Source organism: Podarcis filfolensis, assembly GCF_964270895.1.
Source record: "Podarcis filfolensis genome assembly, chromosome: 2".
Lineage (NCBI taxonomy): Eukaryota > Metazoa > Chordata > Lepidosauria > Squamata > Lacertidae > Podarcis > Podarcis filfolensis.
Window position 1 is genome coordinate 94,859,654 of NC_139605.1, and position 14,975 is coordinate 94,874,628.

At 47.5% G+C, this 14,975-nt stretch overlaps 1 protein-coding gene across 10 annotated transcripts in view; it reads right to left on the minus strand.

Annotated features, from left to right (window-relative positions):
• TBC1D16 (TBC1 domain family member 16) overlaps positions 1 to 14,975 on the minus strand; it is a 58,428-nt gene continuing 43,453 nt past the window's right edge. For 5 of the 10 annotated variants that reach the window (XM_083598679.1, XM_083598677.1, XM_083598684.1 and 2 more), the window contains 8 exons: positions 9,709 to 9,856; positions 7,289 to 7,456; positions 6,492 to 6,640; positions 5,638 to 5,772; positions 4,701 to 4,887; positions 3,030 to 3,209; positions 1,092 to 1,238; positions 7 to 837 (listed from right to left, as the gene is read on the minus strand). In XM_083598679.1, the coding sequence (XP_083454805.1) occupies positions 592 to 837; positions 1,092 to 1,238; positions 3,030 to 3,209; positions 4,701 to 4,887; positions 5,638 to 5,772; positions 6,492 to 6,640; positions 7,289 to 7,456; positions 9,709 to 9,856 (1,360 nt within the window). In that variant the 3' untranslated portion in view covers positions 7 to 591. Of the gene's footprint in view, positions 838 to 1,091; positions 1,239 to 3,029; positions 3,210 to 4,700; positions 4,888 to 5,637; positions 5,773 to 6,491; positions 6,641 to 7,288; positions 7,457 to 9,708; positions 9,857 to 14,975 lie in introns of all 10 variants that reach the window. The other 5 variants (XM_083598682.1, XM_083598681.1, XM_083598683.1 and 2 more) reach the window with 3 other exon arrangements.

Consider the following 14,975-nt stretch of genomic DNA (forward strand, 5'->3'; position numbering starts at 1 on the left):
GATCACCGTGGCTTTATGCAGAAGCCAGAGAGCCATGGTGTTTTGGTTAAAGCAACACGGGCGTGCACAGGTGCATGGGTGTGTTTGGGATGGAGGGGCTGGAGTAGCATTGCCCCTCCATCTACTGCGTTGCTGGTTGTGGACTCATTGTCTTAAGCCATCTACATTCCCCTATGGCAGCAGTGTGTGTGTGTGTGTGTGTGTGTGTGTGTGTGTGTATTAGGAGAGGGAATCCTTTTGCCCCTTGGAACTCTTGATACACCAGGCTCAGCCTTGTGCACTCCCTTCAAAATGTTCCGAACTGTAAAGCAACAACAACAACAACGAAAGTCGGGACAGTCAGAGCAACGCCCTTCCAGGTATATAGGACACACATCAAGATCTTGCTTTGACCACAAGGGAGACTCTTCCACTCGGTGCCATCACCTTCCTTCTCCCATCCACTCATCCATCTCCTTTGGGACACTGAGGAGAAAAATCTGCCTCCTCTTGTCTCCTGTTGATGTCTGCTGAGAGTGCGTCTCAACTGCGCCAAGTTGTTTCGCTTCCATTTCTCTTCCAGTCTTCGGGCACCCAAGCCCCAGGAAGATGTCATTTCCGGAAAGCGAAGACCTCCCGTGTTTTCAGTCCCCTCCTGCTTTCGTTCCCTGGCTTGGGAGAAGGTTCATCCACCATGCCTCCATAAGGGCAGCTATCAGAGTCTGGGTGGTTCCCCGTACACTCCACAGCGGGGATGTAGCCACTGTCCCACATTCCTGTCCCGCAGAGTTTGCACAGGTCATGCAGACCACAAGGGATCCGAGGCAGCAGGCGGAACTGATAAAGCAAACTTCTAGCCTGGAAGTAGGATGGCAGAGTAGATGTGAATACACAAGCCCACAAAACAGCACATGGCACAAATAGCGGATACGAGAAACTGCGGAGTTCATCTAAATTGCCCATCTCACACCCAAATCGTAACAGAGACTTGACACCACTCACAAAAGGAGAACACTGCACAGCCTTCCATATGCTGTTTTGGAGCAGATAGAATTGCAAAGGGTTTTTTGTCTGTCTGTCTGTTTGTTTAACACCTGCAATTTTAAATTTACCTTCCTGAGTATGAGCTCCCCATTCATGTGCATGGCCAGGTTCCCAAAGTGCAGAAGCATCTGGTCAGTGGCCAACTGCTGTTCGATGACATCGTCTCCATAGATCACCACAATAGCCACACAGATGAAGAGGTGGAAATAGTCTGTCTGCAGCAGCAAGAGAAGAAAATGATCAAGGGAAGGAGGGCTAGAAAGATGCACCGATTGTGGCAACAAGATCACATTGGTAGCTTTTTGGCTTAAAAAAAAGCCAGTGAATGGGAGAATCGTAGAATTGTAGAAATGGAAGAGATCCTGAGGGATCTAGTCCAACCCCTTCAATGTAGGAGCATGCGAAAGGTAATGGGAATTATAAATGATGTGGCAAGGTGAGAAGGAAAAGCTATTCACTCTCTCCCAACCACTGTTAGGCAGAAGTTTAAAGACAAAGGCAGCACTGTACTTCGCACAATGCTGTGGTACTGTTGTGTAGAGGTTAGAGCTTTGTTGTGTGATTGAAGAGAGTCAAGTTGAAATCCCCACTAGGTGGCCTAGGGGCAGTCAGTCACATGCTCTACCTTACAAGGTTGTTGTGAGGATAAAGTAGGAGGTGGAGAAATCATGTATGCCACCCTAATCTTATTAAAAGAAGCACAGGATGGCAACGCTTTATAATAAATCTAGAGAGCTATACACTTTCAAAAGCAATGCAGAAATCTCTTGAATCAGGGCCACAGAGAAAGAGGAAGTCAAAACTAGTAAGGCAGACTGCAAATCCTGGCAGTCTGCCCAGTTACATGCATGAAATCTGGATGCATTCTGAGAGAACTGGTGTATGCTTACAAGACAAAAGCCTACAGTGTTGAAGTATATGAAATCTAGCAAGTCTGTAAGTTTTTTGACCCAGTTATATCTGTTTTCACTTTGAAGAAGTAAAGGCATGAGAGGGAATATTATTTCTAGTAAAATGTTTTCAAGTGAGCAACCAACAAATTAGGTACTGGATATGCTGCGTTAACACTTAATTTACAAAAAGCTCCATTCTGAATAATTCTGCACACAGAATTAAGATCTGCTGCAGGGATAGGCAAAGTTGTGCTCTCCAGATCTTGCCGGACTTGCATTCCCATCATCCTCGACTACTGGCCATATGCTGGCTAGAGATTATTGAGGGCTGGGAGTCCAGCAACTTCTGGAGGGCACCACGTTGGCTGCCCCTGTTCTACTTGCTTAATACACTGAGTTTTAAGAGCACAGGAGTCTAAACCACCTGGCAAAGGGCGGTGAAATCGCTGCCACGAGGATTCAAAGCAATCTCCCCTCCCCCTTCCCAGACCACCACCAGAGAGCAACTATTTGGCAGAGAGTAATGCGAGCAAGCAGCATACGGCGAACACAGTTTGGTGGCAACCTCCTTTCCTGCAGACGAGACCAGGTCAGACAGAAACCATACGCTGCTCAGTCCTGGGGCTAACCTCACAAGGAAGTTGAAAATTAGCTTGCCTCTGTGTGTATGTGCGCGCGCCTGCCCTTCACACAGCAACATCTGCAGCTGGGAGAGAAAGCCAGGGTTGCAGCAAACCCACTGCACAAGGCAGGCTGAGGGCCGCTTTGGCTGATGGGTTGCGACAGCAGCAAGAACAGCCCAGGAGCTCAGTAATGAACCGTCAGGGTGAAATTTGCATCGATTTGTGTAATGTCAGAGGCAAACAGTGGGAGAGAAGACAAGCAGTGTGGAGGGGGAGGGACACACACACACACACACACACACACACACACACACACACACAGAGCTCGTCACAGTCATGGCTGGGGGAGGGGAGAGAGGCCTGGAAGGACAGCAGCTGCAACCGGCAACATCCCCCCATTCAGCATCCTCCAAGGAGCAGTGCAGGAGCCCCACCGACAAAAAGGACCCTTCTAACTGCCCCGCTCCTCCAGCCCCCTTTTAAACCTTACCTGGTAGTGAGCCCAGCAGGCTTCCCATATACGCAGAGCCTCAGCATCGGGAAACTCACGCTTAAAGCAGAGGAGGATCCAGCGGTGGCAGAAGAGCATCTGAAGGCCATCCTCCCCAAGGGAGACCAGGTGGTGGTAGAAGCGCACATGCATCAGCCGCAGCAGCTCTCGCAGGTACATCTGGCAAAGTGGAAGGGGAGCTCAGTTCAGCTCCAGAGAAGGGGAAGAAAACCCCGCTACTCCCCCCTAGACCACTGGGCATTCCTGCCCCGAAACCCCTCAAGCTCAGCAGGAGCGGGCACACCTCTTAAGAGCTGCTTCTATTATTATTATTATTATTATTATTATTATTATTATTATTATTACTATTGTTATTGTTATTTGAATTTATATACCGCCCTATACCTGGGGGTCTCAGGGCAGTTCACAGAATAAAACTAATTCATTCACTAATGCAAGCAGTCCTATTAGGAGCACTGTATCCCTGGTGCTTCAGGGACGCGGGTGGCGCTGTGGGTTAAACCACAGAGCCTAGGACTTGCCAATCAGAAGGTTGGCGGTTCGAATCCCCGCAACGGGGTGAGCTCCCATTGCTTGGTCCCTGCTCCTGCCAACCTAGCAGTTTGAAAGCACATCAAAGTGCAAGTAGATAAATAGGTACCGCTCTGGCGGGAAGGTAAACAGCGTTTCTGTGTGCTGCTCTGGTTTGCCAGAAGCGGCTTAGTCATGCTGGCCACATGACCCGGAAGCTGTATGCCAGCTCCCTCGGCCAATAAAGCGAGATGAGCACCGCAACCCCAGAGTCAGTCACGACTGGACCTAATGGTCAGGGGTCCCTTTACCTTTTTATCCCTGGTGCTAGTGGGTGCACTGCTTACGGCCTCAATAGTCTGGTGGTTTTGCTGCTGACTATCAGGTCGGTCTGTAGAAAAACCATGTTCGTCCACGATTTGATCGTGGATGAGTGGGGCTGACCTGGTGCCTATCACCAAGGCCTGAGTGGAGGTTGCTGGGATGGTTAGATCTGACTCAGGTCTACCTGTCCAAGTACTCAGTGTGACATCACCTCAGACTGGTGGGATGGGGATAAGGGACGCATTGCTGCAGTCCACAAGGAGTTAACTTCTCGCTATCCCTTCGAGTGGGACTGGAAGGTTGCACCTGGTATTGGGAGACAGCTTGCAAATGCTGTCGGTGTAGTTCCCACCCTGATGCCCCAACAGCCTCCTTGACCAAGCTTATCTTGGGTATGATGTTGGAGGAACCCAGAACAGTGGTTTTAGGTGACCAACATCCATGCTGAGGTTGCCTTGGGTTGCCAGCTCCTGAGTTCAGGGCCTCCATGGCAACTGTTCCTCACCCCACTGCCACTTGTGCTATGGGGTTCTGAAGGGTAATATCCTCTTCCCAGTGCCATTTCACATTTACACGAAGCTGTAGGGAGCAGCCATTTGGAGCAATGTGTCACCAGTATATCCTACATGTTGGATACAGCACCTCCTCCTCCTTGCAGCTACTACAACTTCCTCAGGTAAGTTCATCCATCACGGATGCAGATTTCACATTTCCGATTCATTTAGGATTTAAAGGGCAAATGGAGTGCGGAGGAGGAAGAAAAGAGATAAATAAGGTGGGCGGGGGGAGAAGAGTGCTCCAAGGTCAAATTCTCACCAGTTGTTTCTCCATATCCTCATCACGAGGGGAACTGATGAAGATCGTGTTCTGCATCAAACCCACAAAGCACCAGAATGTATCCGATTCATCCAGGACCTCCGCGAGAAGTGGGGCAACAAGGTCAGACATCCCCTGGGAGTAGCCAATGGCAGGGTTGTACACTGCATAGTTCAGCAAGATCCGCCTAGGAAGAGGATGGTCAAATGACCAGACGGTGAGGCTGGGATGGTGGAGCAACCCAGAGAGGCCTGAGCATGTACCCTCCAACATTTCTCCAACGGAATTAGGGACCTCTTATTCCATAATAATAATTTTACTACTTATACCCCGCCCATCTGACTGGGTTGCCCCGGCCACTCTGGGCGGCTTCCAACATGTATAAAAAATATGATAAAACATTAAACATTTTTTTAAAATCCCTATACAGGGCTGCCTTCAGATGGCTTGGGGGTTGGCTAACTCCATACCCTCTCTAATATTTATCCAATGAAAGTAGGGACATCCTACCATACCCTCCAACATTTCCAAGATGAAAACAGGGACGTCCTAAGGAAAGGCGGGACATTCTGGGAGCAAATCAGAAACCGGGATGGCTTCTGTAAATCTGGGCCTGTCCCTGGGACATAGGGACACTTGGAGGGTCTGTGAGCATGCTCAGTAGGCACAGAATGTTGACTCGCTGTTAGGGTGGCTGGGGGATGGAATGGAGTGGAGCGGAGTGGCAATGGGCATGGCTGGCTGGCAACATGAAAAGGAGCACTCCATACTACAATATTGTTGCAGGCTCCACCTGCTTCGCCCGGCCCACCTTTGAAAGGGTTTAGCTGGAAGCGTATGAGGTTGGGTGACCAAAACACAGATGGATCTGGGCTTTCCAAGTGGGTGCAAGGTTCTCAGTGTATTTTGGGGGGCACTAATGGGTTACAACAATCACCTCATTGTTTCCACGTTGGGGTTGTTCTCTCCTCGGAAAAACTGGTTACTGCGGTCCGTCCTCACCACATCTTTGTCGACCGTGAACTGCACATTCCGCCAGAATGCCTTCTGCTCCTCTGGTGTCAGGGAGAGCCTAGGCGCCACATTACAACATGAGTGCACTCCCAAACCACCCACTGCTGCCAATGGACATAGCTGTCAACTTTTCCCTTTTCTTGCGAGGAATCCTATTCAGAATAAGGGAATTCCCCTTTATAAAAAGGGAAATGTTGACAGCTATGCCAATGGACCTGGGAGTACTTTCAGGTAAGGGTCAAAATAAAGGAGATCTGGGGCAGTTGGGGAGGACAGAGCAGTTGCCTCTTTTCTGTATACGTCCCACCCAAAATGTGACATTGGACCTACTGTGAAGGTTCATTTTCTGGGGATAGTTAATTCCCCCTTCATTGTTTCAATTGCCAGGGGAGGGAGGATTTAAAAGAAGAATGGCTGAGGGAGGGAGGTTGGGGAGAAAGAGGCATCTCACACACACACACACACACACACACACACACGGGTATGGACCTGCTGGATTCAAAGTCCCCTCCATTCCCCTGAGAGGCAGAAGGACTAAAGTCCTTACACTTGCAGGAAAATGTGATGTGCTGACTCCCTCACCCTCCCCATCCTAACCCTCCATGCAGCAGATCTGGGGTTTAGGATTGAGGTTTACAGAACCAAGTAGTTCAGCATTTATAAAAGTAATAGAAAGAAAGAAAGAAAGAAAGAAAGAAAGAAAGAAAGAAAGAAAGAAAGAAAGAAACATGTAAACCTTGAAAGTCTGGAGTTGGAGCCACTGCCACCCCTCATTACCTTTTCTGCTGGATCTCAAAGTATTCCTCTCTCTTCTGCACTCGGAGCGCCTCCCTCTCCTCTGAAGTGGATTCATAGCTGTAGTAGCGCAACAAGAAAGGCCAGACCTCACCACGGATGGAGACATCGATCCCACCAAAGAAAATAGCCTGGGGAGGAAGGGAGGGAGGGCAGAGGGGAAATGATAAAGAGGTTGCAACAGAGGAAAATGCCACAGTTTCTGAAACTGGACCTCTTTTGCTCTCCTCCTCTGACAAGTGACGCCTTGAGATTCAGGAGCCCCACAATCTGCACATGTTTAGAGGGAAAGCAGAGCCCCCCCTTTTCCCAGGGGAGACACAAATCAAACTCATTTCAATGTCAATAACCCCCCTGGAGAGGCTATACAATTAACACATCATTCTCACGTCACTGCTTAATCCCCAATCTTGGAAACTTCACACTTGGACTCACATACCGCCTCCCCCACCCCAAAGCCCTTAATTATTTTAAAGCCAGACAGTCTCAATTGCTTTTATAGGCCTTCACATACTGTGCAAGCACCCCTAGAAATGCTCACTGGTCTTCATGTCCCAAACTGCTGGGCAATCAATGCAGCAACAAACCAGAGATCCAGAGAGTTGCTACGTTAGCCTGCAGGGAGCTGACAGGTGCTGCCTCCCCGTTGCCAAAGGCTGGGAAGACGTGCAAAGGTTCCTGGAGGCCAAATAAGCACAACTGCTCCACGCTCCACTTGGGAGACCTTTCTTCTCTTGGAACCAGCAGAGCAAAACATGCCACTGTGTCTTCTCCCTCACCTTCCTCAGCTTGTACTCTTCTTCTACCTGCCCAGCCTCATTTAGATGATGGAGCCACGCAGAGACATCCAGGCGCTTGTAAGCGTTCTCCTCTGGGTGGGTCTCCGAGGAGGGCAGCTTGGGCCTTCGGATGGAGAACTGCATGCAGGTCTTCACGTCAGTGAGCTGCTAATTGGGAGACAAAACCAGGACAGAGGGCTAGAGCAATAGCTGCAGGAGCCTGACCTCCCATTCCCATGGCTTGGACATCTTATATCCAGGTCGCCACAGCGGAAAAAGAAGACGATTTTTGTCTGGAGAGAGACTGTCCTGGGAGGGCGGCAAAGCCTTGGAAGTTTGGGGAGACTTCCAGCCCAAGCCAGCAAGCGTAATTGGGAGTAATTAAGGATCAGAGCGACGTGACGCACTGCTTGGTTCGGCTGGCTGCCTTTCCCACCCTCCCCTGCCCAAGATCAGAGCTAACACGGCTTGCAGCAATATCGTGAGCCTGCCCAGGAATGCACGCAATAAATTACATCTGATTGGCCACATACAAAAGGGCTGCTGTTACGAAGGAGAGAAGGCAGCGGTGCCAGGCTCTCCGAGGACGCTTGCCATTCCTGGGTGAAAACTGCAGCTGACATTTAATTTAAAAATCAAAAGGTTACTCAACACAGATGGAAGCCCCCGTGGTACTATAATGAGGGGAAAGCAGCAGGGGAAGAAGTGGGGAGGGGGGCTGGGGAGAAGGAAGGGAATGTAGAAATCACTGTTTCTAACAAGCATCTCTAGTATCTTTAAACATATAATTATGGCCTTTGCAAGGCCTTTGTGCAGAATGAAGCAAGATATGCCAATAGGCCTTGTCAAAACATCATTTGAATACAGACGGCTAGAAGTCATAGACTGAACACTCAGCACAAGCCTAATTGCAGAGACAGGATGGGCAAGTCAGGACACTTGCTGCATCCTGGACTGGAGTTCAGATTCCACCCGATCTGTGGACTCACCCTGTGCTCATACTGGACACATAACACACAGAAGAGAACCCTGAGAGAATTAGATCTGTGGTTTCGCCGTTTATATAAACAGCTGGCCTATTTCATAAGGCTGCCGCAGGCCACAAGAAGCAAAGGAAATGAAACGAGGCCCAAATCTTCTAGCTGCAGAAGAGGTTTATAAAGGCGAACACTCTGCCCAATAAAGCAAATCCTCCGTTATTCGAAACTCCTGTTTGGCTAAAATTTCTTAACCCAGTGTCACCTTGCCAGGAGCTTACATAACCTACGTAAGCCTGCTCCTCGTTAATCCCCAATATTGGATTAAACAAATACTTTGGATGGCCCTCTTCTCGAGCAAGAGAAAGAACAAACCAAGGGAAGTGCATCACCAGTGTCTACAAACCCCTGGCAGCTCTTCAGACAAGCAGGGAAGCTGGCCTGCCAGCAAGAATGGGGCACAGCCCCACCAACCTCAGAAGAAGAAGAAGAAGAAGAAGAAGAAGAAGAAGAAGAAGAAGAGGAGGAGTTTGGATTTGATATCCCGCTTTATCACTACCCTAGGAAGTCTCAAAGCAGCTAACAATCTCCTTTTCCCTTCCTCCCCCACAACAAACACTCTGCGAGGTGAGTGAGGCTGAGAGACTTCAGAGAAGTGTGACTGGCCCAGGTCACCCAGCAGCTGCATGTGGAGGAGCAGAGAAGTGAACCCAATTCACCAGATTACGAGTCCACCGCTCTTAACCACTACACCACATTGGCTCTCAGCCAGGCAGCCAGCCAGCCCTTACCTGCCTTGCCTTCTTACTTTCAACCAGTCGAGGGGGAGGAGGAAGGGGATAAAACTAGAACTGGTTCGCTCTGTTACTCATTCATTCACTTATAATAGTATTTATAAACTGCCCTCCCAGAAAACATCAGCAACGTACAAAAGCCTGTAAAGGCAGTACAAAATAATCTTCTCGATCTTCTTCTTTTTCTAACCTGTCAGCACACACACACAAAAAATATCTTCAGGAGACGCCTGATATAAAAAGGAAGGCTGTCTGCTGAGTCTCTGCCAGAAGAGTGATCCACAGCATAGACTGGCAGCACTGAATGTTTGACTTCTGGATGCGGCCAATTGGGCCTCTGTAGCACAGGGACACAACTAACCTCCCTCCTCCAGAGTGATATAAGGTATTCTGGACCCAGGTTGCCCAAAGCTTTGCATAGCAATACAAGAGCTTTGAACCTGGCCTGGTAGGTTAGCTCTGGCTCTATCTACTGTTGACCTCTGAGCCTTCCAGGGCACTTGCCACCACTTTTCCAGACATGTCAGAAACAAGAAGAGATGCTGCTCACATTTCTTCATTTCTAGCTAGAAATCCACAGACCACATCTACTAGGGGTGGAGAGGGTGTGTGGAGGCTCCCCAGGTCTACTCTGGACTTTACAGCTTACCTGGTCTTTGAGATGGGTCTCTGTGCAGTATTTCCATTGCTGAAACACTTCGGAAAGTTTATCCAGGCCGCCGTGGTGAAAGTGGAAAATCTTGTACTGACTTTCCCTGCTGGCAACAACCAGCTGCCCACTGGTGCATGCCTCATCACTGAAGGAAAATGGTGGAGGGACCGGGAAAGAAAAGAGGGAGTATGTAGTTAAGAGCACAGTTTACTGGTCAGAACATCTAGGGGGTGGGACGTTGTTCAAATACAGACAGCGCAAACAACATTTGTGAGTCCTGCGTGCATGTTGCATGGCTGGGCTGAGAATATATACAGCACCCTTCCAAAGAAATGTGAACCGCGCTACACAATCTAATGCGGTTTAGGCACCTCTCATTGAAGCATATGCTTTCTTAAGACTCAAAAACCAAACCAATTTAGGGAGCGTTTCCAGGAATCAGAAGTCTGTGCCTTGCATCGACAGCCATCTTTTTCTACATCATTTCCCAAGCTTCAAGCACCCCAATTCCTTCCTCCTCCATTGCACTCCCTCTCTCTCTCTCTCTCTCTTTCTCTGTCTCTCTCTCTCTCGTTCCCCCCTTCCCCATAGAATGTATCTGCAAGGACCGAAATGGCAAGTTCTCTGAAAACTCCAAACTGCAATCAAAATGAATTATGCAAATCATCTGACCTTAGTTTGCATAATATATTCTGAGCACATACTTTGCTTCCCCCCTCTCCTCCCCCCCCACCCCGGGTGTAGAGGTTGCTTTTCATTTTCATTTCGCCCCCTGCAGAGCACACACTGCTCTGATTATGAGCTTTCATGGCCCAATTGGCGCTTGTGAGGTCTCACAGTGCAGAGAACACTGCACTTTTCTTGGTACCCAAAAAAAGATTGGGGTGGGGTTTTTTTTCCCTTACATCTGGCAGTACTTACCAGGTTGTTTATGGTAATCAACCAGAGTCCTGGTATGCTAGGCACTGTACAAACAAAAGCAGTATCAGGTGGAACAGTGCCCCCCCCCCCAGCCAGTAGATCCTAAGGGCCTGGGCAAAGGAGTCGGCTGCCAAGACCAGTTTGCTTCTCAAATGAACTCCAGGACTCATGGCGTTAATCAGCAGTGGCTAACCTTTTCCAGCCCAAGGGATGTTCAGCCACATGCCACCAGTGGGTATGGCCAATGTATATACATACACACAAAAATATCCTGCACAGGCAGAGACCACACACTCACACATTCCCCACATAAACAACGCACACTCACCGGACAGGTACAAAGCCCTCTTTCTCTCTGTCTTTCTCACACATACATAAAACACTGACTGCGTTATAATAAATAATATAACCCTCCCCCCACAACCAAGAACCCCAGCTTTCCTTTGTAACTCCATGTCCTCTAGTCCTCATTGTTATTCATACACCACTTGGAACTGTAAAAACCAAAAACAGGAGCTAAATAACAGGGGCAGCTCAAGGACTGAAATGGAGGAAACAAACAAAGCTAGCTTGTCAAGGGCTTCCAACCTTTCATCGCTTCATGTCAACTTTGTTCCATAAATCAATACACATTTCAGATACAGTGGTACCTTGGTTCTCGAACGGCTTAGTTGTCAAACAAATCGGCTCCCGAATGCTGAAAACCTGGAAGTAAGTGTTCCGGTTTGTGAATGTTTTTCGGAAGCCAAACGTCCGATGAGGCTTCCGCTTGAGTGCAAGAAGCTCCTGCAGCCAATCGGAAGCTGCACCTTGGTTTTCGAACGGTTTCAGGAGTCGAACAGACTCCCGGAAGGGATTAAGTTCGAGAACCAAGGGACCACTGTATTTAGCTATCTGTGTATTTGTGGATTCAGGTAGGCAGCCGTGTTGGTCTGACGCAGTCGAAATAAATAAAAAAGATACTGAAGAAGTGTGCATACCCAGAACAAATGTAGTTGGTCTCTAAGGTGCTACTGGATTTTTATTTATTTATTTCAACTTTGTATTTGTGGGCAGCAACAGCAGAAAAATAACCCTCATATTGTATCTGACTGTATGTTGCATTGTTATTGGGGGTTTCATTGTTAAATTGTGACACATTTGTTGAAAATCTCCCTTGGAATGATGTGTACCCGCTATAAAGGCAGGATTTTATTTTTATTTTTTAAAGGAAAAACTTATATAAATAAATAAATGCTGTATAAGTGTAACAGCTGTCATGTTTATGAAAATTATATGCAAATCCTGTTAATTTACCTGTGATTAATAGGATAATTAGCCATAGCCCTTCAGCTCTCCCCGTTCTAAATGAAGAGACTTCCTCTTGTTCCCCACCCCCATCCCACTTGGTAGCCTGAAAAGGAGCTGAATTTTATGGAATAGAAGAAATGCATACTTCCTGTTTACACAGCAAAGACCCTAGAAAACGCTCTCAACAGTTACAGGCCCTAAAAATCAGAACCAAAGAGGAAAGAGGATGTGCAAAGAGGCAATTTAGTGAGTGAGCTACAGAATATACAAAATATGATGTAAGCAGGAGTGAGGAACCTGTGGCTGTCCAGATGTTGTTCGACTGACATTTTCATTGCCCTCAACCTTGTGCCATGCTGGCTGGGGCTGGGCAGTTGTGAGTCCAACAATATCTGGAGGGCCACAGGTTCCCTATGCCTGGTGTAAGGCCAAGGGAGTGCCTCAAACGCAGTGGGACACATGGTTTGGCTTAGTGTTAACATGCCCACGAGGTCTCTGAGTGAGCTTGGTTTAGTCACTATCTAATGCTACCTTACACACTTATCTGTGAGAAGAAAATGGGATAATCCCATACATACCGCTCATGTGGGGTGCCAGTGTCATAAACACCTTACTGCAACGATTCTGCACCTTACTGCAAAACCACACACTTTAAACTTTAAATACATTTTCAGCGGGATTCTGTAAGTGGGTTCAAAACACTATGGCGAGTGCTGCCGCTTTGGGAAGTGGTTTGAGTTACTTCCAGAGGCCTTGGTTGCTGAAGCACTATGAACAAATATGCCGTAAAAAGGCATGCAGAGGCTTAGGCAAGGGCTTAAAGGCCAGGCTCCATCGCACTGCTCTTTGCCACTGGGAAGGAAGCTCTTTTTCATGAATTTACATTGAATGAACAGGACTGTACGGACGTACATTTCAGATGCCATAAACTGAGCATGTTCCAAGATTTCCAACTGGTGTATAAAGTAGGTGCATGCCCATATTTATGTCCCATAATTCAGTGTCAATTTTCATCTATTCTATACTATACTATACTATACTATACTATACTATACTATACTATACTCATTAAAGGTCCAGAGGTAGAGCATGCAATTTGCATAAAAAAGGTCTCAGGTTCAACCCCTGCCGTATCCATGTCTAGGAAAGAATCCCCGAAACCCTGGAGTGTTGCCTCCAATCAATGCAGACAACATCAAGTGGGGTGAGCCAATGATCTGATTAGGTGTAGGGCAGTTTCCTTTTTTTTAAAGTGTTTGTTTTCACCTTTCATTTATTTCCTATGCTAAGGCCAATGTTAGAAACTGAGATATGAAAGCTAGGAGCTAAACGGCACACCTTAATCCATAGCTGTCAACTTTTCCCTTTTCTTGCGAGGAATCCTATTCAGAATAAGGGAATTTCCCTTAAAAAAAAGGGAAATGTTGACAGCTATGCCTTAATCCGAGTAATGGGCACAACAATGGAATGTCTAGGCACGCTTTTTTATAACCAGAATGCAAAGCTGAAAATGAATGAACTGCAACTAAAACATTATGTTCATTTTTCACATGGTCTAGTCCAGGCATGGCCAAACTTGGCCCTCCAGATGTTTTGGGACTACAATTCCCATCATCCCTGACCACTGGTCCTGTTAGCTAGCGATGATGGGAGTTGTAGTCCCAAAACAGCTGGAGGGCCAACTTTGGCCATGCCTGGTCTAGTCCTTCCCCTGCCCACCCCCCTAATATTCTTAAGAGGGTCTCTTCTCCAGTCTTCAGAGAGTAGCTGGAAGTGGGGAGGCAGAAAAGGGTCCTCCTTTTCTTCCACTCTGTAATTTGTATCTGAAATCTTAGGCGCTATTGAAATTCCCTGTCACAAAATGTGCTTAGAAAAATGGGAGTTTCAAATACTGGCTAAGGCTACCTTCCTCCTTTCAGTGTAAAACCATTATTTCCTCAAGTTACTCAATGCGTTTTGCCTTGGGGTTTAAGAAACTGCAGTTAACCCATTAACAAAAGGAGTCTCCTTCTGGGTTCATGCTCCAAAATGTTTCAGGTTCTCTTGGGTATCCTGGGGAGTCTGAACAGATCAGGATGGAAAAGGTAGGTTTCCATAAGCTCAGGCATCTTCCCTAGCAGCTATGTTCTCCCAGGGCTCCACAGCTACCTGAGCATGAAGAGAAGGAGTGGTGTGTAACCTTCAGCCAGACTGAAAGACTATGTTGGTTCAGGCAGTTTGTGTCACAAGAAAATGCTATGTGGCAACAGTTTTATAATACCTTCTCTGCCTCACATTTTAAACCTTTTCTTTGAAACCATGGTACAGTGGTACCTCAGTTTACGAACTTAATCCGTTCCGGAAGTCCGCACTTAAACCGAAACCGTTCTTAAACCGAGGCGTGCTTTCCCTAATGAGGCCTCCCGCCACCGGTGCCCTTCCATCGTTCGGCTTCCGTTCTTAGACCGAGGTAAAGTTCGCAAACCGGGACACTACTTCCAGTTTTGCGGAGTTCGTAAACCGAATACTGTAGTTCGTACACAGGGCTGTTCTTAAACTGAGGTACTACTGTGAAGGAAAAAAATTGGAACAGAAGCAAATTCCCAGGCTAGAATTACATATTATCTTGGCAGACATCCATGTTTGCTGAGGTAATGTGTAGCCCCAGCCTCAGGAAGCCAAGTTTTATGCAAGTTATGGATTCCAAGCTGGGTAAGAAGAGCCACTTGTATGGATATATAGAATCTGGCCTACTATTAAATCACCACATTATATATTTTTGCCAGCCCAGTAAAATCCCCTCACAAAAAAGGTGGTGGGACTGGGAAGAAATAGAGACAGTAAGTCTTGGATCACTGGTTCAGAATGCATAAAGGATGTACAGGTAATCTGTTGCTTGAAAGACGGACGCAGAGGAGCACTCCACCATTCACAGAGAACACCTGATACCATAAGAACTTCCTAGGTGGGCTTCCACTCAGAGAACAATGAAAGATGGAAATTCACCCTGGTCCTGCTGCCGTGTCACTCTCCTAGGTAACAGGGCAAGGGAAGGCATGTCAGACCATCTCCAA